The sequence below is a fragment of the Lasioglossum baleicum genome, chromosome 5 (genome assembly GCF_051020765.1).
Source record: "Lasioglossum baleicum chromosome 5, iyLasBale1, whole genome shotgun sequence".
NCBI classification, from domain to species: domain Eukaryota; kingdom Metazoa; phylum Arthropoda; class Insecta; order Hymenoptera; family Halictidae; genus Lasioglossum; species Lasioglossum baleicum.
In genome coordinates this window covers 19250255-19275692 of record NC_134933.1, presented here as the reverse complement: position 1 = coordinate 19275692, position 25438 = coordinate 19250255, and the positions used below count along the sequence as shown (strand labels likewise).

At 42.6% G+C, this 25438-nt stretch overlaps 2 protein-coding genes across 13 annotated transcripts; one reads left to right on the top strand and one right to left on the bottom strand.

Moving 5' to 3' along the window:
* The first annotated feature begins 1205 nt into the window (after window positions 1-1205).
* On the top strand, window positions 1206-9756 carry LOC143208924 (prolyl 3-hydroxylase 2). 3 transcript variants are annotated; one of them, XM_076423897.1, is made up of 11 exons: window positions 1206-2456; window positions 2721-2985; window positions 3801-4125; window positions 4423-4548; window positions 5286-5422; window positions 5774-5923; window positions 6355-6597; window positions 6899-6994; window positions 7228-7378; window positions 7872-8146; window positions 8284-9756. In XM_076423897.1, the coding sequence occupies exons 1-11, from the start codon at window positions 2092-2094 to the stop codon at window positions 8461-8463; spliced, it is 2313 nt and encodes a 770-aa protein (XP_076280012.1). In that variant the 5' UTR covers window positions 1206-2091; the 3' UTR covers window positions 8464-9756. The 3 variants fall into 3 exon arrangements, with proteins under 3 accessions (XP_076280012.1, XP_076280011.1, XP_076280013.1); XM_076423896.1 differs by having other exon boundaries at window positions 7726-8146; XM_076423898.1 differs by lacking the exons at window positions 7872-8146; window positions 8284-9756 and adding an exon at window positions 7726-7864 and having other exon boundaries at window positions 7228-7461.
* Window positions 8783-24875, bottom strand: LOC143208923 (F-BAR domain only protein 2). Of its 10 annotated transcripts, none has more exons than XM_076423888.1 (15): window positions 24161-24875; window positions 22005-22316; window positions 21358-21615; window positions 21078-21273; window positions 20674-20994; window positions 19859-19972; window positions 19248-19298; window positions 15937-16036; window positions 15178-15439; window positions 14919-14968; window positions 14704-14846; window positions 13871-14351; window positions 13307-13523; window positions 12857-13205; window positions 8783-12702 (listed from the first exon to the last, which is right to left on the bottom strand). In XM_076423888.1, the coding sequence occupies exons 1-15, from the start codon at window positions 24188-24190 to the stop codon at window positions 12632-12634; spliced, it is 2955 nt and encodes a 984-aa protein (XP_076280003.1). In that variant the 5' UTR covers window positions 24191-24875; the 3' UTR covers window positions 8783-12631. The 10 variants fall into 10 exon arrangements, with proteins under 10 accessions (XP_076280003.1, XP_076280004.1, XP_076279998.1 ...); XM_076423889.1 differs by having other exon boundaries at window positions 14925-14968; XM_076423883.1 differs by having other exon boundaries at window positions 14704-14968; window positions 24161-24244; window positions 24322-24874.
* Window positions 24876-25438: the final 563 nt, after the last annotated feature.

The window sequence follows — 25438 nt, the reverse complement described above, 5'->3', positions numbered from 1 at the left end:
CAGCGAAAATTGACCAGCGTACAAGGTTCGACGAAATCCTGCCCGCGGAGAAAAGACCCCCAGTTCTATTTCCTCGATTGTATCTTGTGTAATTGCAAGATCGTTCGATGCGAGACCGCGGCGGGCTCCGACGAGATACATACTGTTAAAGACTGCCAGCCTTATGGGAGATCGAGTCACTCGAATAATTCAGTGTTTTCTTAAGCCCACTAGGATGTATTCTAGCTGGCATAAGAAACGGAAGGCCATCGACGCGATCTCGTGGGTGCAGAAGGTCACCGCGAGGAGATTCTCGTCGCGTCGCGTCGCGTCGGTGAGAAGGCAAATCCACGGAACCAACGTTACGGAACTATATCGATAATATTACATTGCGAATTGTTACATTTTGCACCGAGCGTATTCCAAGTTAAGCAGATATTTCAGACAATGTTTTAGTGTTGATTTTTATGGTTTAAAATATGAAAGTTTTCTTTAGGTGCGCCTGCGCTGTCTTTTTTAGACAAATACGTATGTGTATTATTCAAGCTGGTTCTCACCCCGGGCGTGAACACTGTCATATTGTATTCTCTGGTTCCATTTGGGTAAAGAGCGCGGAACCACCGACTCTTCTCTTCGGTAGCGGAACTTTTAGCGATGTTGGTATTTCAGATGATTGTTAGTTCCACGATATTCCCGCGCCCACCTGTGCCCGCTTGCCAGATAGGCAATGTCTATGTCGCTGAATAGCACAGAGGCTAACAGTCTCTCTGCATATCTCGTCGGTGCCGCGCCGCGCCGCGGGAAACCGATCGAGCAGTGATATACTATCATATTATATGTAGATCGTAGGAAGCAGGCGCTCTTTTTCTTTTTCTTTTTTTTTCTCTTCGCTTCTTTTTTTGTTAGGAGAAGAAAAAGAACACCTCCGATGGAACTCTGTTCTTCGTTTCTTTTCTTTTTTATTGTGATAAGCGAACTGGATGTTCTCCGTGAGAATGTTTATCAGCGAACTCGACGAACGTTTGATAATTATATTACATGCTCTCCACGTGAAATACAGTTTCGTTTCTTTATTATACGGCACGATTCTCGTCTTATCATTTCAACACCCTCCAACACCAAAGACAGATCATTTTATGGTTGTATCAACATTATCTCCGTTGAAAAATCACCGGCTGCCGGCTGGCGGCTGGCTTCTTTCTGGAGGTATGCCACACTAATTTATTTTTAGCCTGTATAGATTTAACTTCAGCATAGATTCAGTTTTTTAATTCTCGTATTTTTGCAGTTGTAGAGTCGTAGAGTTATCGGGGAAAGTCCTAATTCAATGTTTCGTTGAACCGAAATCCTTATTTTCTTTATAAGATAACATTACTCTATCTTTTGGCTGTTGTTCGGTGTCTTCTATCCAGATAAAGACAACGGATCTTATCCCAGAATGCACAGGTTTGCGAATCTTGAAAATCGCATTTGCATATAGCAATAACACAGTGGCTTCGTCGATCGGAACCAGTTTTCGATCGAAGGGACCAAAAAATGAACAATTAGGAAAGCGTTCTCAACGTGTAGATGAAATATGTTAGAAACATCGAGAACGATGATGGTCCAGAGATCTGCATCTTGGTGACGTAAAAATAATTTTATTACTCACCTTTTTCATCAAATGAATTGGTTTAGAAAATGTCGACGCCGCGCCGCGCCGCGCCGCGTTGGCCAAACAATTAGTTCATTTAAATCTTAAACGAACAGATCTTTCCGGGCTACCGTTCATATCTTCCCCGACTACTGATCCAATTGATTGAATATTTGGCGAAGACGTACTCTCTCTTATATTCGATAAACACAGGGAAGAAAGATATATGCAGAAATGTTCGCTTGGAAGATAAAAGTTTGATTTGTTGAAGCTTCCGATGGAAAAAACGATGGAAAGTTGAAGTGGTTGTTCGGATCGGTTCTGCACTGGTTTGAATCGTTTCATGGAGAACTCGTCTCGCTACTGCCCCCCCCCCCCTCCCCCATACCCACCAACCAGCATCAGCACCAGCACCAGCACCAGCAGCGAAAGCCGCGTTCGGAGCGTTTGCGTTGCGTAGTGGGGAGAAACGATTACGTATGCTTCGTGATGTTAAATCCCACATCCCACAGAGAGCGGCGGCTGGCGGCGGCTCTCGTCGCGTCGCGTGTCGCGTCGGCTCGTCGGCAGAGTTCAGTGCGAAACAGCGAAGCGAAACGCGGTGCTCGACGACGATGAGATTCTTTGTGTTGATCTTGTTTTTCTGCGGCACGATCGCCGGCAACAACGACACCCTGTTCAACGAGATCCGGATCGATGATCCGGCCGATCCAATCGTAGTACCGGAGCTGGATTTGTCGGTAACGGACAGAACCTTGCACGAGATCTACTACGATGCTGTCCAAGCTTATCTCGATGAGGACTGGGACCGTTGCGTCGAGAATTTCAACCAAGTCTGGCACGGGTACGCACTACGCACTGAAAATCGAAATTATTCAGCGGATGCGAAACTTTCGATGTCTCTTTTTCTCTGTAGATTAATATTAGTAAACTGCGGATATTTATGGGAAATCTAAAATTCTCTGCATCGATCGAATTTAAGAAATGGAAACCAATTTGAATTGTACGGTTTTTCATATTCTTTCGAAGAACGTTTAAGCTAGAATAGCTACATCCTCGACGTTTCTGGATTCTACTTCCGGTAGAAATAAGCGAGTCCTTCTTGCAGGTACAAGGTTTACAAGCGGATGGTGGTCAACTGCAGAAAAAAGTGCAGGGCAAAAGCTAACAGCGAGGCTCCGATCTTCCCGGAGAACATCGAGGATCTACACTTCTACGAGAGGAAGATTGTGGAAACGCTGTGTCTTCTGACATGCAATCAGGAGTACCTCGAGATCGCCGGTGACAACGCTTTGAAGACGCTGCCGCGTGAAACTGAGAGCAAACTGACAAACTATCACGTGTACGAGTACTTACACATCTGCTATTTCAAGGTAAGCGACGATGCTACCCGTGTTCTTATCTTTAAAAATGGTATAGAGTATAGAGACTAGAAACTGTAGAAACTCTTTTTACACACACACACACACACACACACACACAAATGAGTCTCTCCGACTTTTTACAAGTCATAAAAATCTACATTCTACATGAAACATACGAGGTACTGGAACTGTGAATCAAAATTTATTCCTTTCTTTAATACTTTTAGTTCGAATCTTTTGCTTTTTTCTGTTCCATCAATTTTCGCTAGCTTTTCTGGAGTTTATAGTCGGTTTGGCCGATCCCACGCCCGCAACTTTTTAGTAAATTTTATATAATTCGAGTTTAACGAATATACATATAAGCGGATGGGTCGTAAAAACCAGCCTAAATACATCGTCGGCTCGACGAGGAACCGATGCTGGAGCTGGAACCATGCAGTTACACGCGTTCGGATCTAGTCGTAAAAGCTCCCTTGGAATACACAGGGTAGGGGAGGGGGGGGGGGATAATGGCGCCAATATATGTATATCCTTATCTTTCTCGGCACTAAAAGTTTCCTAGCATTTTTGCAGCAACCTTTCATTGTACACGTACAACTATCCGTTTCACTGGAAGTACCTACATACCTCTTCGATCAATAGCGATGATAGCGCGATTTGCTAACCCGGTACCTCAAACTTGATCGCCTCCCTTCGCCTTGCACCGAATCTGCACCGAAAAAATAATTGAGGAAAACGATTGCGAAGAAAATGGTTTGATAAAACTGTAAAACGCGAAAGCAGACGCAGCGTCTAATGCGCAACGATAACGATTAATCTTGCAGAAGCAACGCTACAAAGACGCGGCGGACGCTGTTTTCACGTTCCTGGTTCGCCACCCAAAACACGAAATGAGCATAAAAGCTCTGAAACACTATCTAATGTTTCCCGGCGTGGAGACGCAGAACATCGTAAACCTAGAAGCAGCGCCTTATGTCAGCATATACTTCAAAGGGGTGTTGGCTTACGAGGACGCAAACTACGCGGAAGCGGTGGCTCTGTTCGAGGCTTCTTTGGCGTCCTATCTACAGGCCGAGGAGGAGTGCAGGTTCTACTGCGAGGGGCCTTTCGATCAGGGCTGGCACCCGGAGTTCACGTCCTCCATCGCCAGTGAGTGGAACATGTCCGAGAAACAAATTTTCCCTTCCATCGAGCTCGAAAATTGATTCGTGACGTCGCGTCGTGTCGTCAGTCGTCAGTCGTCAGTGACGACTGTCGTCACCGATCGCTTCCCAATATTCTCTACCTTTTATCAGAATCTCTCGAATAGATTTTTATTCAACTTGAGTTTCTTACGATTCGGTTGGAGAATTTACATCTCGCTGAAACGCTCGCGGTCCAGTGACGACAGAACGAATCAACGAACAAGTATTTTTCAGTCTACACATTTTCTTTATACTTTTTCAGACCACTTCACGTTCTGCCTGAAGTGCAAGCAGATCTGCCACCAGAGGCTGAACAACATAAACGGCGACTACCGGGGAGACATGCTGAAGAGCCACTACGATTACCTACAGTTCGCCTATTACAAATGTAAGTGCGTCGCGGTGCGGCGGGACGACTGGACCACAACGTTGCTCAATTTTTATCTGTCATATACATATACGTATCCTGTCCGTGTCTATTTGTGAAAATTCTTATCGACGTTGGTCCATTCACGATAAACCGAATAGACGAATAGAGTAGAGGAGACGCGAGACGATAACGAGCCCCCGATGTGTCCGGTGCCGTTGGTTATCGTACGAAATTGCGCGACCTTGTCGTCCCTTGTAGTCCCCGCGAATGAATCGTTGCGTCGGCAATCAGCCGAAACTCCTCAGGAAGCTGTTACTCATGCTCCGAAGGAGGTTTAATTGGATTAATCTCGTCCGACGAGTTGGTCCGATTGGTCGAGCAGCCTCGTTATCCCTGGAACGCGGTTTCAGACTTCGTCATCCCCGGCTCGCCGCGACCTATGCGACAATGTTTTCTGGTGACATAATCTTGTTCAGCCGGTTAGCCGGCCGCCGCGCCGCGGAGGAACGGCTTTGCTAATTAGACCGGTGTCAAAATACATCGTTTCAAGCGCATTCCGTTGCGTCAGAGAGGGGATTAATATAATAATTAGCTATTTCACGTGTAATTGTTCGGATCTCAATCCATATTGTATGTATAGTGTATTTCTGTTTGACGGATACACGCAGCACGTGAAACGTGAAACGTGAAACGCGCCACGTGCACGCGTGTATTTTAGTACACGTTCAAAATACCAATCTCTGCTTCGCACACAGTGAGAAACTTGAAGGCTGCCTGCAACGCCGTGGGAACGTACTTGCTGTTCGACCCTGTCCACGAGACCATGCTGCAGAACAGGAAGTACTATAGCACCCAGCCCATGGTCAAGGAGCAGTACTTCCAACCCAGAAAGGTGAAAATTTCGAATTTCAGGTCTTTTCATTAGGTTGGAGGGAAAGTCGTTTGTCGTATTTGAAATAAGCAAATAAGAAATCTCAAAGTTGTTCGTTGCATCCACCATAATAGCCACTTGGTTTAATCTCGCGGTTTGGTGGATTAATTTGAAATCGAAATTCGGAGAAGCAAACATTGTAATCGTTAGCCAGATCCTAATTCAAGTTGCACAGACAATTTATGGTGGCCAGTATACATATATACAATAGGATAGTTAGAGGGATGCTCGCAGAGCCCCACGGAGTTGAACCGGCACTGCGAATCGTTCGACGAATTAGTAGTTAATTGATGCTCAATTGAATGTTTTCAGGAAGCCCTGGCCTACGTTAAGAGACACGAATACGAGCTGACTCTGTTGCGCTACATATCCGACGAGTTTTCAGTGGTCGACAGAAAATTCGCGGATATAAGGAAGAAGCATCAGGCCAGGCGAGAGAAAACGAAAGAGAAGCCAGGACAGGTAAAGAATCGAGGAGAATGAAGGTTAAAACGAATTCTAAACACGTGTTCAAAAGACGACCCGCGTATTTTGATCGGGGAATCCCTTTTTCGACTCTCTGTATATTTTACCGAATAAAATACTAAAACACGACGACTATTCTATTATATTATTCTATTGATTCTATTCTATGCTCGAGTCTAATGTCTTTGTCTCTCCTATAAGCGTCCTGCTGCTCGATTTCTCCGCGGAACGCCTTGAGAATGCAACCAGGATTGCATCCGTGTATTCCGAGCATTGCATTCGAGGCGTGGAAAGATCGAAATTCTAATCGCAACGTTGCGCGTTCATAAGATGTAGAATGAACTTTGCTGCGGCGCGGCGCGGCAGTAGAGAAAGATATTTTTCAAGTCGCGCTGTCAGAGAAATGAAAAATGTTGGATCTTTTGCAGAAAATCGAAGAAGTCGAGGCTCTGCATCCACCGCCCGGTCATTCTTTTTCTAATACGCTGCTATTCAACAATCTCTCCGCGATTCAAGATGAAAAACACGCGATACCAGATAGGAAGCCGCAAAGGGTCAGGGACGATATCTCTGTGGTCGCAGAAGCGAAAGAACTTGGCGGAAAAAATCGCTATGTGGCGGATGGATTCCTCAACTCGACGGAATGCGAACTTCTGATGCGATTAGCATCGGTACGTCATTGTAAACAAGTTGTTCGATGAATCAGGCTCGCGCAATTAACACGAGAGTTGCCAGAATATTAAAGACTGATCTACCAAAGGGGGTCAAGATCACTTGCTGCTCCTGACTTCTTCTTTTAGAAATATTGAAATTATAAACATTGTTTTTCTGATTCGCGAAATTGTTTTAGCAAACTTATTCTCTATCAAAGTATATTATACATTATACATACATATACGAAACAACATGTACGAAAACTGGTAGGAAATCTAAATAATAAAAGAATAAAATGTGTTTTGAAAATTGTTGCAGATGACAGCAGTGGAAGGTGATGGTTACAACGAGTACAAGAGTCCACACTCCAAGTACGAGCGATTCGAAGGCATCACTGTCGGCAGAGTCGCCTTGGTGAGACAGCTTCTAGGGTAGATGATACATATATTTATGTACCTACTGCTGCGGGTGTACGCGGTTTTACATATTTTTTCCGAATCAGATCAACCCTGGAAACGAGACTACCCCGTTAAGCCCTCGGCATTACGTATATGTATATAGGAGTAGGAGTAGGAGTAGGAGTAATTTAGAGTTTAAAGTTTAGACTACGTTACCGTTTGTTAATTCTTTGAAAATAATGATCGCAGATGGTGTACTTGGGACAAATCGAGTCTGAACGATTGCGGCAGCTTCTCGAGACAACGGAAGAGGCTCGCAGCCACGTGGAAAGGTATTTCGGTCTTGATCGAGCGCTCCATGTCACGTACACTCACCTGGTCTGCCGCACGGCTCTACCTGGTAATTTTGATCCGATGCATCAACGTGATTCTGGTCCCTTTCGCAGCTGAAACCGCGTCGCACAGACTCACTTCGTGTGGAAAGTGGGTAACAAATTCTAAGGGCTGAGCCATTGTGATGCGAATTTTACCGGGAAGACACTGACTTTTGCTGAAACCAGTCGAAATTCGAAATTCGAAATTTGAAATTCACATCACAGGTGGAACAGCCCAGCAGCAAACTCGTTCACCTTTTCAGCGAATCATGCTTCGTGTCTTGAAAACGTAAAATCTAAAATCTAAAATCACAACAGTTCAACGCATATGTATATATCCGCGAACTCGGAATGTTGCGTCGATCGTTTCTAGATTCACCAGGGGATCCTAATGACCTTAGCCATCAGGTTCACGCGGACAACTGTCTGTTGAACGATCGGAACGTCTGCGTCCACGAGAGTCCAGCCTACACCTGGAGGGACCATTCGGCGATCCTTTACCTAAACCAAGATTTTCAGGGTGGAGAGTTCTTCTTCGCGAAGGATCGCGTGATCCGCGAATCGGACAGCTTGGTTTCTCCGCGATGCGGCCGTATGGTGGCTTTCTCCGCCGGTGGAGAGAATCTTCATGGTGTCAGGGGTGTTGTTCGAGGCAGACGGTGTGCCTTGGCTCTGTGGTTCACGCAGGATCAGAGGTACAGAGAGTACGAGAGGACTTTAGCCGAGGCGATCTTAGAGAGGGTGGCTTCGGTTGGGCCTGCCACCAACGAGGAGGACGTCCAGGTGCCTTTGAGGTGAATTATTCGATGCTTGATATATGAAGGTTGCAACATATGAAATCTCAGAAAGACAAACAAATTTCATATGCAGCAAATAACATATGGTGTATCCGTATCGGATAGTCTTATTTAAACGAACATTGAACGATCAGGTACGAGGATCTTCTTATCCGGTATGCCAACAGCGACGTTTTCCTAAAGGAGTTCTTGAGAGATTCTTCCTGAAGAGGACTGAAGTGTCGCAATACCTCCAGTATTTTAACTGTTCCAGATATCTTAACGCTGTACCTACCGAGAACCTATCTTCTTTTCTGAATAACCATTGTCGATGAAATTGTTAGAATATATTATTTCGGTTAATTTGTTATTTAAAAGCCGTCGGTAGGTAACGCGTTAATAGAATAAATAATACTTGAAAGAGTAATATATTTTCCCCCGTCAGTGACTGGACCTGCTGCAAACTAATAGGTACCTGAGAAAGACATGCACGAGTAATCGCTATTACTATATGTACTTGGCAGAGTTTTCGTTTTTTCCTACAAGGAAGTTTCATATACTTCCGAGTCTTAATTATTGCTACCGAGACTTTTGTCTTTACGATAGATATAGGGTATAGCGTCGCAGGATGTTCGTAGTCCCGTCGAACCACTGTTATTTATATAAAATATCCTAATCTTTATTAGAACATAGACATTACGTGTCAACAGGTTTACATAACCATCCTATGTATCGTGTAACATGTATACGGTAATTAATTTTTTCTCCTCGGCGTATTTATACTATGTATAAGGGTCATATATATATATATATATATATATATATATATGTATGTATACACGTACGGAGTGTCCGATTTCGATCTAGAAGTACAAATTACTCTGAGAGAGCCTATATGCTATACAAAAATTATTCAAATAATTAACGAACGACTCCACTAATGTAGAAGCTTGGTACGATTTTGCAGAAAATAATTGGCTGCGTGAAAGAAAATCTATATCATCTTCGTGCAGCTTCTACGCGAGAAAATGAATTAGAAGACCTTAGAATCCTTCGAAACCGTTCGCTTTCTACCTGCACAATTCTTTTCTACAACGGATATACATATACTATACTATAAGCTAGTTTACTAGCAATTGGAAATTATCAATGAAAATCGAACACCCTGTACGCATGATACATACGTGTGATGGTCTCTCCTGTAGCGTCGGTTCCTCCTCGTTATTGCAATTGTACACGCGAAAAGCGGATCGCATAAATTGCTCCCTATGCCGCGCCGGCGTGCTACCGTATATGTATACATATAGGTGTCGAAAACGTGTCCCCTATCATCGTTAATTAAAAACCACGATTTTAGTGATCGAGGAGTGCCATTTCTCGTGCCGTGATCATCGCGGGATCAGTCGGGAAGAAAGTGAACGCGACCCATTAACATTATTATGTTTCGTTACAAACATTTATTACGAAATTATAGTGACATCTGCGTATCACAGGAGAGCTCAGTCGATTTTTTTTTCTTCCAGGAACGACTCCATGATTAGTCGTATCGTAATATATGTATATTTTTATTATCTATCTATATTTATATCGTTCCCCTCGTGATATAAATATAAATATACGTAAATGCACATATTCCGAGTACGTACAGGTCCGTTTGCCACTCCGTTACCTTGCGCACGTCTGTAAACGACGGATCTCGTTGTTTGCCCCGAGATATGATCGATCAACGATATCGCGAATAAAAATTCAATCGTGCTAGCGCGCTACCCAAAGAAACAAACGCATACCGAACCGCTAACCGCTAACCGCTTCCCGTTGATCGTGCGACCGAAGAAAACTGTCAACGCGTCGCGAACGGAGTGAGAATTCCGTGGATCATCTTTCTTTCAGCGTTTCCGGATCACCTGTTCTTTTGGTTTTCGTTAGTATTGCTCTTTCGTAGACCTTTCGATTCGTTTCGGTTTCGTTCTCTTGTCTAGAGAACGAGAGTGAGAGTTAGAACGACAATGAAGCGAGAGAATGTGAAGTTCGTAAAATATACACGTGACACGTGTAAACGCAGAGCGGTGAACGACAACGGTTTTTCTCAACGTCCTGGGACGTCTTTAGAAATGTAAAATGATTATGTTACAGCTCGTCGTTCCGCGCAAGAGACACGTGGCGAGACACCGCGGGCAGATTAACGTTACTTTGCCGTAATCGGCAAGTCCGAAATCGTTAGCAGTTTCCGCGTGGTCATCGCCGCCTCATGAGGGTTTTGTTAAAATTAAGAAGCATAATGCACTTTTAGAGCCGCCAGGTAACGAATACCTCGCAATAAGTACCGCATGTACTCGTGTACAGATCGAGGATGGAAACATCGCGTGTTCGTCGAGAGACTTTCGAAAACAATAAATTGTTCGTAAAATCTTTACAAGAAGTCGCAAACATTTTTTTTTATTAAAATACTGGTGGACAATCTGAGGCACAATCTCGAATGTGAACGAAAGTAAAAACACGCTTTGTCTTTTTTCCTTTTCTAGAATGAAAATGATAAATCAATCACAGATCGAACTATGCACACGAATATATGCACGGTGCATTCGTCAACTTGTTGTCCATTACACTACAATCTGTACTGAAGGAAGCATCGTTGTGCTGGACTATCTTATAATAATAATAATAATAATAATAATAATAATAATAATAACAGTAGTAATAATAATAACCGAGTTTCGTTTTCAGACTTATTCTTATAGAGTTATTACTTTGCCTTGTATACATATATACATATACACACACGAGTATGCACATGTAAGTAGTTTGAACGAAATGGCCTGATATTCTAGCGTACGATTCGTAGACGTTGCAGTTAGAGCACGGTGACCGCTATGAACGAATGACAGAGGCATAAAGAAAATCAACGGGAGAGACGATCTCGATTCCTGTTCGAAGAATAGGCTCTTCAGAAGACTGAGGCAACATCCTTCAAGGTTTAGTAGAGTCGTTGAAAGGGAGCCGGAGCCGGAGCCCGAGCGCGAGACAGCTCGGGCAAAAGTTTTTACTCTAGGTTTTTTTAAGTGTACCGAGAAATACTGGATATAGATTCGCGACCATGAAACAGACGAACCGATCGCCGAAATCGAGCGACGATTAGAACACTCTTTGCGACACTCGCGAGACTACGGATCGCAATCTATTTAGTAGCTTTGATCGTTGCGACGCTAAAGTATTTGCGTCTCCGCGCGCGACAGTTCAACGTTCGACTCGCGGCAAAATAGCGAACGCGTTTTTTACGCGTGTTCGCCTCCTCCGCGCCTAACTCTCTTAACTATGTCTTTCGAATTTCCGAGCGAAGCGGAACCTACGCGTTCGTTTTATGTTACAGTTGGTACGCAAACAGCGTTGCGTACGCAGGATTTCTCAAACGATACGATCGCGAAACTCTGCGGATTTCTTTTTTCTTTTGCTTTGTTCGATAATCAATTTCTGCGCACACTTTTGCGTGTCTATACGCGTCGAGGATCGATAGACCTCGTGTAGAATTATAAATGCTAAATTTACAAGAAGTAATTCGAAAATTAGCGTGTACAGATCCTTCGCAATTCTCTTCCGCTTAACGGTTCCTAATACGAGATAGCTATACATTAAAGTAACACAAGGTGTAACAATAGATTAAAGACGTTGTACTGTTTGATGGTTTTCTTTTCGATAGAGAGAAAGAAAAAACGACAAAAAGAAAGAGATAGAGTGAAAGAGAGAGACAGAGAGAAAGCGAGAGTCCACCCATCTTCATCTTTCCTTTCTTATTTTCCTTTTTGTTTTTCTTTTCTCTTGTTCACGTAAAAAAAGTATCGTAACGTATTTTGATTATTATAGACACAATAATATGGCGAGAGTATACCGTGGCGAAAAATTTGCTGGACACCAAAGGCTTTATGCGAACACCCGCGTCGATTTCTTAACCGACGATTCCCACCCCCCCCCCACCGATCGAACCCTTCACCGTTGTATATCATGATCCTCGGATTGAAAGCTCGTTTCACACACGTTATACAAACGTTTAAAACGTTTACTAAAAATAGTACAATCTAATCGAGGACATATAGAAAATTGAAAAATATACAAGATATAAAACACATATCAGAACGCCGTTCTCATTCAGGTAGCGAGCGATTTACCGAGTCCGACCACGTTTACGAGTATTTCCGTTCGAGTATCCCGCGCGCCTGAATCGCGACCCTAATCCCGTCCGTCGCCATTCACGTTCGATTATTCAGAATTCAGAATCAGCATTCCACCAGGTTCGTGCAAAGTCCGCGAGCTTTTGTACAAATAATTTGCCTAGTCGACGACAACCCGAATCGTATCGCACATCGTTCTTTGGTATCCAACAGGCTTCCCCACGCCGATCTCGTGTTCAGTTCGAACGGACATTAGTCGCGGTATGGGCAGTGAATGAAGAAGCATGTACCAATATTAAATGGGCTGGCTCTCCCACTGAGGCGCCCATTCTGGAAGTCGTCAATCTACGTTCGATGGGGGCGCGGCGTATCTGGTTCTTGGGTCGGAATCTCCATCGCATATGTACTTCCCTAAGAGGATAGATTTCATTTCATTATGTCCGTGAAAAGATCCTTGGTTGATGTTGATATTCATTCGTTTTCCGTTCCGTTCCGTCCCGTCCCGTCCGTTCCGTTCTACAATTCAATTTCTCCGAATCGATGGATGATAGAAAAGGACACTTACCGGAAACGAATCTGCGCTTGACTAAACTTAATCTATAGCCCGGGCCCAGAAGTTCGAACTCGACACCGGACAACGTGGTCCCTTCGCAATTGAACTGGGTGAATATCGTTCCCTGGTTCCCCGGACCGTCTTCGAGTTCGACTCTCGCCTTCAAAGAGCCCACGCCGTGACCCTCGCTGTACTGGGACAGTTCCGTGAATTTCCACAGCACTCTGTTCGTCTCTGGCAGCCATTGAGCTTGAGGCTTGCTGTTCAAGGACTTGAAATCTCCGTCTATGGGCGCTGCAACGTGGAGGTTCAGCAAGGGACTCGGCGAAGCCATAGCCCGGCTATTATATTTGTAATCGATCTACGAAAACGGATATATTTCGGTGCTGATGATAATCCGTTTCGGTATAAGATTATCGGCCTAATACCGGATACAAAATGCCGACAGGTGTCTGTGAATACCTTGAGATCCGTGTGCGTTGACTCGCACTTCCAGTAGGCTACCAACTGGAAAGGACATGAGCCCGCGCCTTCCTTGCATTTGATTTGATACTTGAGTATGTCGACGTTAAAATAGGAAGCCGAGGGATTTTGTTCAGCCTGTTTACGTAACAATGTGGTTAAGGCACTCATGTTGAATTCGAAAATTGTACTGTCGACGGTTGTCTGCGTGGCGTCCCTGCAACGGATTCAAATTGGTTTAAAGACCTTGCTTGAAACGAGCCACGTCCGCGGTAATCGTCAGATCGAACCATAAGCAACGCGGCTCTCTCTCTCTCTCTCTCTTGATCGAGCGATCGATCGAATAGTCCAAGCACAATTTGCTTTACAATCTTTCGAAGAGCCTCGTTTCTTACAGGATGACTCATAGCAGTCCGCAAAATATATTTGCATGGCGTTCACCTTCCAACTACCGTTGCGGTAGGGGAGGGGTGGGAGGGGGGCCGGCCTCAAACTTACCACACAGAAAATATAATTTGCGGACCACGGTGCGACCGAACGCGAACGCGAGCGCTATGTACTTACATGCTGACCAGCTGATTATTAGGAAACAATTTTTCCAATCTATTGCTGTTCCTCACGCGAAAGGTGAGCTTCGCGGGGCTGGGATTGTTCGCCAGCACGGTGACGATGCCTGCGGGAAACGACAGCATCATGTCGCCGCTAAGCTTCACCTGACATCGCGTCTCGTCGGTACCCCGAAAGTAAGAGTGTACAATTTCGTGAAAGGCCACCGCCAGAGGAATGGTATCCGCTAATCCGATTGTCAATGGGGAGGGGCCCCTCGAGGAGCCGACTCCGACGCCAGCTGTGCGAAATTCCAAGCTAGCCACGCTGTCCGCTCTGGATATCGTCGCCGGCGACATCCTACCCCGAGAAGAAGGACCCTCCCCTCTTCGGGACGGCGGTCTGGGAATGATAATAGATCCTGTCGGAGTGGAAGAAGCGGATTGCTTAGGAGGTAAGGCCGGAGTGATGTCTCCCACTTCCGAAAACAGGTCACCATCTGCGCGAAACAGGTATAATATAACATCAGCATCGGTTCGATGATACATACAGTATACAATATACGATATGATATACACGCTTACTTATCAAAGTATATAAAATGGTAATTAAAGAATACAAGCTTCCAGCTTGATTTGATTATTTGATTTTGATCAGATGTAGCTGTTATACGTGACGCATCAATTTGAAATTCTGATAGCAATATATGCAGCTGATGGAAGAGGAACGAAACGTTCGACGGTCCCGGAATTGAGCGCGGATCCCACGCGTAATCTCGCGAGACAAAAAAGCATGCCGATGAGCCGAGAGCCGAGAACGTAATCTCGCGGGAGACTCTTGTTTCGACTCACCGGGGAACCGTGAATGAGGGTGCGTAGGTGGTGCAGATTGCGGCGGCTGCGGTTGAGGCGTCGGTGACGAAGACAGTGGCGGAGGACTTTGCAATGGCGCGTACGGATGACTGCCGGTTGGCGTCGAGGCGCTCGATGGCGTACTGCTGGGATTGAACAAGTTTAGGCCAAGTAAATCTGAGCTTGGCTTACCTCCTAATTGTTGTGACACTGACTGAGACCTTTTCATATGGTGATCTGAGTCGGTATTCGATCCTCTACGTCCCTGTTAGAAAATAAACCGGAGAAATCATCTTTTCAGTTCGAGTTTTCAAAATTGATAGAAAATTTCGATTCCTTGCGAGCTGAACGCTGAACAGCTATAACAGCCTTCAGGGCACAGTTTTACCAACAGTTAGCAAAATTGTAATTTTTAGCAAAACGGTTCAACAAAATGGAAAAAAAGAGAAAAAGAAAAAAAGAATGCAAAAATACCGTCGGCGCAGGCGACAACGATAAATTCTCCACAGTTGCCCTCAGCTCGTCGACACTGGCGCTCATAGGTGCCCCGCCATTGCTAAGCGGTTTAATTTCCACCCTGATCTTCCTTTCCCTCTCATCCTCCGAGTCGGTGTCCGAGCTGGAATAGAATCCCTTCTCGTTCTCCCACGGGTCTGATTTTGGTCTGATACAGAAACCATCCTCGTCGACTTCCGGTGTCGGTGTTTCGGATTTTCTGCTGTCCTCCTTGTCGTCCCTATTATCAAATCAGTCGAGTTCAGTTTAATGCACTTTCACAAGTTCCAGCAGGCCCAGTGCATTTTCTTCTTTTTCTTTTTCTATATACATACGATCGATATTAACTACTTTGCGACAAACAACAGTATTTAACGGACACATTTCTTTCTTTTGTAACGTCTCCGTACCGATGTGTGCTCTATTAGGTGACTATTAGGTGCTTACAGAAGCAAAAGAGAACGATTAAACAACGTGGGAGATCGGTTCCGCGACCAGGCTCGCGCAATTACTTTTTCCAATTAACGCGCCAACTGCCAAGTTGATCGGTATCTTTAATACCGATACGAGAGATACCGTTAAATGTAATAGGAAGACATCGAACTCTACCGAATCTACCGAATAACTCTAGTGTTAGTTATTCGATAGTTCGAAACTAATGTTTCTAGTAAATCAGCAACTTGGTCGCGGGATCAATCGCGCGAGTGCACTAGATCTGCTGAACGTGCGTATACTGACAGGTCAGACTTTTCTTCTTTGTTGCTGCTCGTCTCCACGACATCCTTCTTCTTTTTCGCTTTCTTTCCCTTCCGCTTTTCTCTCCTGCTGCGAAGGAACCCTGTTGGTCGTGGACGCACGATATATAGAAAACAAAGCGGCTCTTAATTTTTCACAATCCACCAGGCGCGGTTCAACGAGGCTATCAATGAGGTTTTGCCAATAGATGCGCAATAGTTGCTTACACTCGACAAGATAGAACAATTAACCGTTTGCACTCGGAGCTATTCTAACTCGAAAACCGAATTTTTCTTCCTTTTATCGTTTTATCGATATAGCACGATAACACTGATACTACACCTCGTACAATACACTTTCATTAGGTTGTTAAAATATTAATACCTTTAGTAATTCATTCGATACAAACTTAACGATGCAACAAATATTTTGAATAATGATAGAACAATTATTAGTGTGACGCCTCTCCCTCTCTCTCTCTATCTCCGAGTCACCGCTCGAGTACAAAGGGTTAATTTACCTGAGATCAAATTACCCAAGAAAATTTACGAAAATAATGCTATTTCTTATAGCATAGAACACGAGAATAGTACAGAAAAATATGTACAAACGATTCTATAAATATTCCCCCGTTTCGACGATCAAGAATGGCAACAACGCTGTTACGCACTACTTTAGGCGTCGCTTCAAGTACTTACTCGCAAACGTTAAACTCTCGACTAGACTAGGGGAGGTTAATCAATTTGTGTGTACTGGGACACAGTCGGCGAGTGTCTTATAGTACATAATACAAGATAAGTTTCGAAAAACGAAACATATAGCTACGAACTAAGAGACTAACAAGCGTAAAAACTACTATGTTTGGCGGTGTCAAAACGTATTTGTTGTACTGAAAAAGTTAATAACGGCAATAAATATCTCGCATTAGAAATTAATAGGCAACTGGTAATCCAAAACGGTGTAATGGAAATTAATTTACTTTCCAAGTGTATCAGGCGTAGCGCAACGTGATCAAACAAAAACATCTACGGTAAAAAAAGAAAAAGAGGAACGAATAAAAACAGACCAACAAGATGAAAATAGAAAATAATAGTCACCGGATTAACAATCAGCGGATGCATTTTTTACGATGCTTTTCTAATCGTTGTTACGTTCTCCAACTATGCCGACGCATGCGTTTCAGGGCTGAGCAAATGTCTGCAAAATTTATTCGTCAATTATTTCATTTTGATTTAATCCTCTCTTGGAAAAGTCGTTTCCGACTACTATCAATTTGAATCGAAGCACGTCGAGAAAATAAGATTTGCGTCTCGTCAGACCCGAACACCGCGTCGACATGAAACTTTTCTTGCCAAAACACAACGCACGCAATTAAGTACGCTGTCACGCCTGCAGTAAAATCAGACAATAACGATAGAAAAGGAGTACAAAGAGGTAGCTTGGATAAAACACGTTACATTAGCATAAGGCGCAAGAACAAACCCATAGTACACCATCACCATATATTGGGGGGAGGGGAGGGGAGAGAGAGAGAGAGAGAAAATATGAAAAAGTTAAAAAATCTCATCTAGGGATCTGCAAAAGGTCGAGTTTTTCGGGTTAAATTGTTTTTCTAACAATTACACGTCCTACTGACGTTACCGATATGTAGATACGTTTTTCTCAAGACAACAGAACGATATAGGAGGTTGCGCAATCTCCACGGTTATAACGATACCCTCTATGTAGACTCTAGAGAAAATTCGTGAAGTATGTATACGCCGTATACCACATGTTCTGCAAGCAAGTATACGCTATATCGACATGCAAAGTACGAAAAAGATACGAGAAGAAAAAATACATTTAAAAATACATAACAAGTTCGTGATTGACGAAAGACAAAAAACGAAACGGTAATTCCACAAGCGATAATTCCGTCAACTTCGAGACGGATTGTAAGATCATTTGGAAACGCGAACGTCCGGAGCTAATTAACACGTTGAATGCCGTGAGGGTCACCGATGATCAGCGCTATCGAATTACTTAAAAGTAATTGCGAATTCTGGTGTTCCAATTAACTGGATAATACCGTGAAGTAAATAGTACGTAATTGATAATAATTAACGATGACCAACACACTCGACGTGTTAGAATATGTTTCGCGATACGAGAAATCTGTATTTTTCTTTTTTTTTCGTAAACTACTGTCAGCTAATAAACAATCAAATGAACAAAAAATAAAGAAAAAAGGAGAGACGGGGTTGCTTGCAGAATCACATTACGCTATCACGAAGGATATATGTAATAATTTGCACTTGGAAAATAAATACGAGTACGAGTGAGCCATGCAGTAACAGTTCTCAATAAAAATGGCTCACCTTGGGCCCCCGTCAGTAGCCGAACCCCGCATTCGTATTTCAACGTTATTCAAGTCCAACTCCCTTCGTTCAATTAACTCTCTATGTGTGAACACGGTGTTTATTAGAAGGAGGTGGCGACAGAAAGTTTCAAAAATCGTTCTCACGACTGACGTGCGTGTGTGCACCAGCACGTTCAACTTTTTCCTGCAGGGAACACGTCTACGTGTATGTACATACTGTGCTTTCTGGTCAATGGAATCGATTAACTCCTCTGACGATGGTAGCACGAATTTCAGAAACTTTCCAGGACACATCGATTCTCTTAATGCTAACACATTGTGATATTATAATGTAAATTGTAGTCTCTATCGAGCGAGCATAATGCGATAAAAAAAAACAAACAAACAAACAAACAAGAAACATATGTAAAATTTTTACAATGAGTCGTGTTGACAGAAAGAAAATAATCCCCCCCCCCCCCACCCATCCCGTTTGGTATGTTTATGCAAAGATTGTTAGAAAAACAATTTATAAGTAAGAATTTGTGAGAATTGTGTTAGAGAGTATCGCCTGTTAGAATTGCCATGTACAAATCCTAAAGCTACAGCCTATAGTCTAAGCAAGCCCGGTTTTCTGTGTTAATCGTGTTTTAGGAAAAATAAAATATTTCTTCCTTCTAATGCTGGCTAGGTATTATGCTATCAACTGACAAATTTTTATGTACCTTCGTTATATGTACATACCATGTATACATATGTATGTATCTGTATACGAGGGGTACTGTATGCGAAAGCGAAGAAATATTTTAACTGTGCCTCGAGAACTAAGGATAAATCAATGTTACACACAAGTAAGTATATCTCCACTAATCGCAACATGACTTAGCGTGGAAAACCATTAAAAGACGTCTCGCAACGTGATTCTACGCATGTAACATTAATTCAGTGTGCTGAAAAACATTGTTAGTATACGTACACTGCTGATCTAAAAGAGTGCAGAGTGGAGGAACCATAATACGCGTTACCACTGTAAGTCACCAGATATTTTCATTTAACCACTTAAACCTGTATGGCCGTAAAAAATATTGCATCAGCAAAGGTACGGTAATGTAATTGGTCACCGAATACCACAGGCAGAGAACAACCAACAGAGCAAGACAAAGATAAAGGTTGCGTAAAAGGAGTGTCGAGTTATAGATGGCTTTACTTGTTTTCAATTGAAAATGAAAATGAAAAATTCAAATTGAATACTGAATACGTATAAATTAGATACTGTTGTCGCAGATAGTGATATTTTTAAACATTTTCTTTTTTTTCACCAGAATTTGATCGAAACAGAATTTAATTGTAACAGTAAATAAAAAATTTGAAAAAATGTCGCAGAAAACTGTAGCTATTGTCTAATAAGACACCCTCACCTCAATCTCTTTCCACTATAATTACTAAAGAAAGAGAGGGAGGGAGCGAGAGAAAGAGAGAGAGAGAGAGAGTACCGTGTAACCGATTGTCTAAATAAGTAAATAAACAGTTGAAAATGCAAGTAGTGGATGTGGCAAGGGTACAGGTAATCACAATGTAAGCAGTTACATTTAGATCCTCTGAGAGGGTTCCTGGAGATGCTGGGAGGTGGAACAGCAGGAGGCAGGTTGTTCCCCTGGGGAGTTGCAGGTGCCGAACCAGACCCTGCTTGCTTCTGTTTGTCTGAAACAACACTCATTGCTCATATCTTTGAATAATCTGTGCCTCCGAATGGCCCTTTTCTCTTCATCTTGCTATTTTTAACATATTACTTATGTCTATCGCGCGTTTCAATTACAGTTTGTGCTTTCAGTGGCATAAATGTGTTCCAAAGGACAATCGCTTGTAACTCAATATAAATCGGAAGATTAAAATATCTAAATAAGCTGTGGTCGTATACAACATATTCATAGATTCACGCTCAAAAGTAACAACTCCCTTGGAATACATTTTAGTTTATAATGTCATCCTCCACCTATTGTTAGATTATAACGTTCAAGCATTATGACACAACCACATAAGCGATAAGTCGATAAAATTGTTCCACGTATGCGTAGATTAATAAATCTGTGAGATCGAGTAGATAAAAAAACAAGTATAAAAGTTAAACAAGTGTAAAATTGTGTGAAGAGTAAATGGTACTGCTGCAGCAAATTAACATTGCAAAACACATCCACCGAAACATAATGTATTCGATTAGAAGACTTTGCTGGTTTCGAATCGCGCAGAGTTTACCGATTTTCTGAAACATTCGGGAACACGTAGAAATTTCTGACAACGATAACCAGCAATCTATGCATTATGTTAAGGTAGAATAAAGACTATTGCAATTAGAAGATAATAAAATCTGGTAAATTCGGTTCAATTTTAAAAAGAAAACCTACCCTGGGAGTTGGACATGAACAGGTTGAGTAGCGAGGTAGTACGGCGGGAAGCCTTGGTGGCTTGCGCATGTGACAGTTCTCTATCCCTTTCATTCAGTCTTTCGTTTTCTTTGTCTTGTACCCTCCCCTTTTCCTCATCCACCTGATTACACCCCCCTTTTAATCCCTGATCTTTTTTTGAACTGTGAGCGTTACCAGCGACTCCTGTTTCTCCATTGGCTCCTTTCGACGTTTCCTTAGGTGTCTCGACGTTACCATCCGATTGAGAATGAGCGGTCATGTCCCCTAAATTTGTCATGACTTCTTCGTATTCGATTATATCTGATCCAGAAAAAAGATTACACGAATAATAGAATGATTACATAAGTATAAAAATTTTATCTACGCGTTATAAGATCCGTTACCTGGTTTCTCGAAACCTGTGTACTTGCTTTGAACAAACTGTTCCAGCAATTTATCCACCGTCATGTCTAGACACTGACGCTTGAAATCGATGTGCACCTGACCAACCTGTTCGTGATTTGTTTGCAAGACATCTGCATAGATATTTAAAAACTCCTTCATGTGTTTTAGATGTGTTTCCTCCACATCCTGGAATCTCTTATTGTTCAAAGAAAAGAAATTCTATTAGTATTACGTAATCGCCATGTAATATTTCTCAGAAAATAAATTTTAGGTCGATACCCTGCAAGCCTGAGTCATTTTAGTCTGAAAATCGTTCCTGATAACCATGTATTTGTCTACCAATGTTTTATAATCATCCTGTGCTTTTTTGAACTTGATCTCTGCTTTCTCCAATTCCTTCTGACTGGCATTATCTTTCTTTAATTTTTCCAATTCGAGTCCCTTCTGCATACGCATGTCTTTTGCTTTCTGCAAAGTTGCTGTAATGCTTTGTATACTTTGGACAACTTCCAAGGTAGACGACTCCTCCTCTTTTACCTAAATATCATTCATTTTAGAAATTTCGGTTTCTACTTTGTTCGATATCTTGTACAATTACTTATTATTCATTTGATAAATCATTGTCTTCATATATTAACAGACACTAGCGACCGAAAGAACTGGCTGCCCAACCTGGGTGGGCGGATACAGATAAGATTTGAAATATTGTACATATACAATATGATTCATAATACATACATAGTATGATAAACAGTTGTAAAAAGGGACAGATACAGACTTTGGATCTTTTTTCAAAGACTAAATTAATATTAACACCTTATTTACCGGATTATTACATAATAGGATTTCCAATAATTGGATACACTTTCAAGAATTAGGAAATAATCGCCCGCTGGTAAATAATGCGATTGAGAAGTTTTACGTACAGCCTTATGCTTTTTATGTAATTCATCTGCATATTTCGATACATCCTTTATCAGTTCCGTGACCTTCTGGGCCATCTGCAGGTGCAGACATGCAAGTTTTTCCGCCGCACCCCTCAGAGCAGCCCAAACAGGTGCGAACGTTCCTTGGGTGTTACCGGTACTGCCAACTTGCTTGGCTACCTTAGTCAGAAGCTTGTAATTATTTTCTTCTATGGCTGATCGCTCTTTCAAAAAATCAGCCAACTCTTTACTCGCGACTACACCATGCTTCATGTTATGATATAACACGTCAAATCCATTATTCTTTTCACCCTTAAATCATAAAGAAAAATCGAGATTTAGATAAACAAGTTTAGTAATGTTTAACCCTTATCGCTCGTTAAAATTGCTATTGTTTGCACGATTTAAAAAAAAAATCATACAGAACAGAGATTTTCCAAGTTGGAAAAAGGTTGGATTTGGTAATTGAAATAACTCTAGGCGCAAAAATATCTATATCAAAGAGGAAGAAATTCCATTTGCAATTAACATTTCCGAACTGAAAGAGATATACAAAAGTATACTTGAGACCACTTAACCACTTAACACTTGAACTCTGATCATGCTATAAACTCACGTAGAGCAGAACTCTCGAGTGTCATTGTCACAATAAGCTGTCATTATATGTTATTACTATTACTCTTGTCATCCTATTGTATATATTACTTGCCATGCATGACCTATCACTTAATTTTTCCTGTGAACCTCGCTGACAAACAACACCAGATATACTTCTCAAATACGATGCAATACAAAATTGATTAGATAAACAAAAAGAAATCTTACAATATAGAAAACAAAGTGTTTCTTAGTTTTATAAAAATCCACTCTGATCGCTCATGATTTTCTATTTTTAAAAATATCAGCAGCGTATCCTGTACGCGGTAATCTCCGATAGATAGAATTTCAAAGAACCTGAAAGGAAGTAATAGCTATCTTATCTGTACAGGGCTCTCGTGCCGAGCGAGCAATGTCATATTTCCCAAAAAAATTCTTAGAATTAAAACCAGCATGATTCTCAGCCAGTGTGGCAACCTTTGGTTACTCGCGCTCCGCTTTCTACATAACTGTTTACATGGAACTTTGTGCAACTTTAATGCAAAATATATGTTTGCTAGCGTAGTCTACAGCTGTGTTTACGCTTGAAACACAACATTTAAAGTTTCGAGATTATAAGTACTATACGCGAGTAATTAAAAGTTAATAGCACGTATCTGAGAATTAATGGTTACTTTAGGAAAACTATCTCCAGTTTTGTCTGATACATTGGAACTAGCATAATTCCCATTAAAAAATCAACAGCTCGTTTATTTCTGGGAGTACAACATATTTAATCTGGATACATAATCTGTTGGATCACAATCTAGAAAATGCAAAAGGATCTAAGGAGTAATTAGGAGCTTTCCAGTATTTCTTTTATTGAATAGATTATTTTGATGTTATCAGAGTTTTGTGATTAGATTAATTGACTAACTGTTGCTTTAAAAGATCACCAGGTAGTGTTAACAAACGATATCGAGGATTAACATTGAGCATTGTTCAATAAGTAAGTAGTGAACCGTCAAGCGATTCGCGATTCGAATAAAAATGACGGCAGAATGTTTGAAAAGTGTTTGGAGCGGCCGCGTTTCGCGTAGTCGACAGTTCCACTCCCTTTCGCGATCGAGTACGCGTTCCTGCGCGTTCCCCGTTGGTTTTGTACGGTGGCTGGCGAGGCGACGACACGGGGATGAGATGACAGAGAAAGGTGAACGTGTAACCTTGTATTAGCGAGAGTAGCGAAGAAGAGGAGACAAGCATGCCGCGTAACACGGAGAGAAAAAGAGATGATCTAAAACGACCATGATAACGCGCAAGGAGGAAAAAGAGGGAGGGAGAGAGAGAGAGAGACACAGCAAGGAGAAAAAGACTTTCATTGAAGGGAATGCGTCGATTTTACGCGAGAAAGAAAATGTTGCCTCGAACGTGACGTGTAGGGACGGCGACAGGAGGCTGATCAGGTGACGGACGCACACAAGAATGATGGAAATATTAAAGGACGTTCTTGCTCGTACATAACCTAAATCCGACGAATATGACATCCTATTTAGAATAATAGCTGGAGGTGACACACTCACCCAAAAGTAGTCTGCGAAATCCACAGTCATGTTGGAACAGCGATCAGACCATCATAATTTATCTTCTGGTGTATCAGACCTGCACTGCACCGTTAATAACGAACCATTGACACACACATATATATATATATATATATATGTATATATATATATACACATACGGTACTATTATACAGGATGCAACCGTCCGAGTCGTACAACGAGACTGAACGAGACGTAACGTAACTCAATTTACGACGAACGTTTTCTTGCTTGGACGTTTCGAGCAGAACGAGCGCGCTCGACCGCGGAGACACGGGTCAACTTATTTCAACTATCTCTGTCGTCCACGGAAATGCCGCTCGCCGCCATCTTGCCGTCAATCCGCGAACTTACTTCACGGCGCTCGGTAAAACAGAACACTTGTATCGGGTCTATCGGAATGTGCCATGGACCTGGAATGTGCTGAAGTGCTAACCAGCTTCGAAAACTATTAGCAGCAGAGAGGCAGAGAGGATATGAGAGTGCTCACGCCCGGGTCTGATTGTGAGTTGTCACCACTTTTTGTCAGTTCCAGTACGCACTGGTACCTGCTGGTACCACCGACGAGGTTCACGCGAGGAAATGCCACGATCTGTATTCAGACTTTATTTTACATTGATAACGATAACTACTCCATGACCATCGAGAGCGTTCAAGCATAACTGAGCCATCGACGAGATACTATTAAAGACTGCTGCTAGGCAGTGATGCCAAGGCTGTGGTACTGTGGTACTAAACCATACCCCCACCATAGCCTACTATTGCCCCTATGTTGTTTTCCAACGCGCCCGCGCGCTACACTCACCAGCGTACCTCTACTGTATCCATAGAGGTACGCTGGTGAGTGTAGCGCGCGGGCGTGTTGGAAAGGATACGTAGGGGCAATAGTAGGCTATGGTGGGGGTATGGTTTAGTACCACAGTACCACAGCCTTGGCATCACTGCCTCAATGGTCTTCTTCACCGACAAAATGCCGTCGATGGCCTTCTGTTTCTCTGGATGGAGCCAGAATATATCCTAGAGGGCGTAAGAGTATCTCGTCGGTGACTGACTCATGCCGACTCAACCTGACTCATGGAACCAAGTTGCCCGTCTCGTGAGCGGCAATCCTTGCACCAATCGGCAAAAACTCGATCGTTGAAAACAATGAGAGCCAACAGAGGCTGAGGACACAGTCCCTTACCAGCCGACGCGGCAAAAACTCGCGCCGATCGGCAAATCTCGATCAAGCCCTTTTTTTTGGCTTTGTTATTGGGC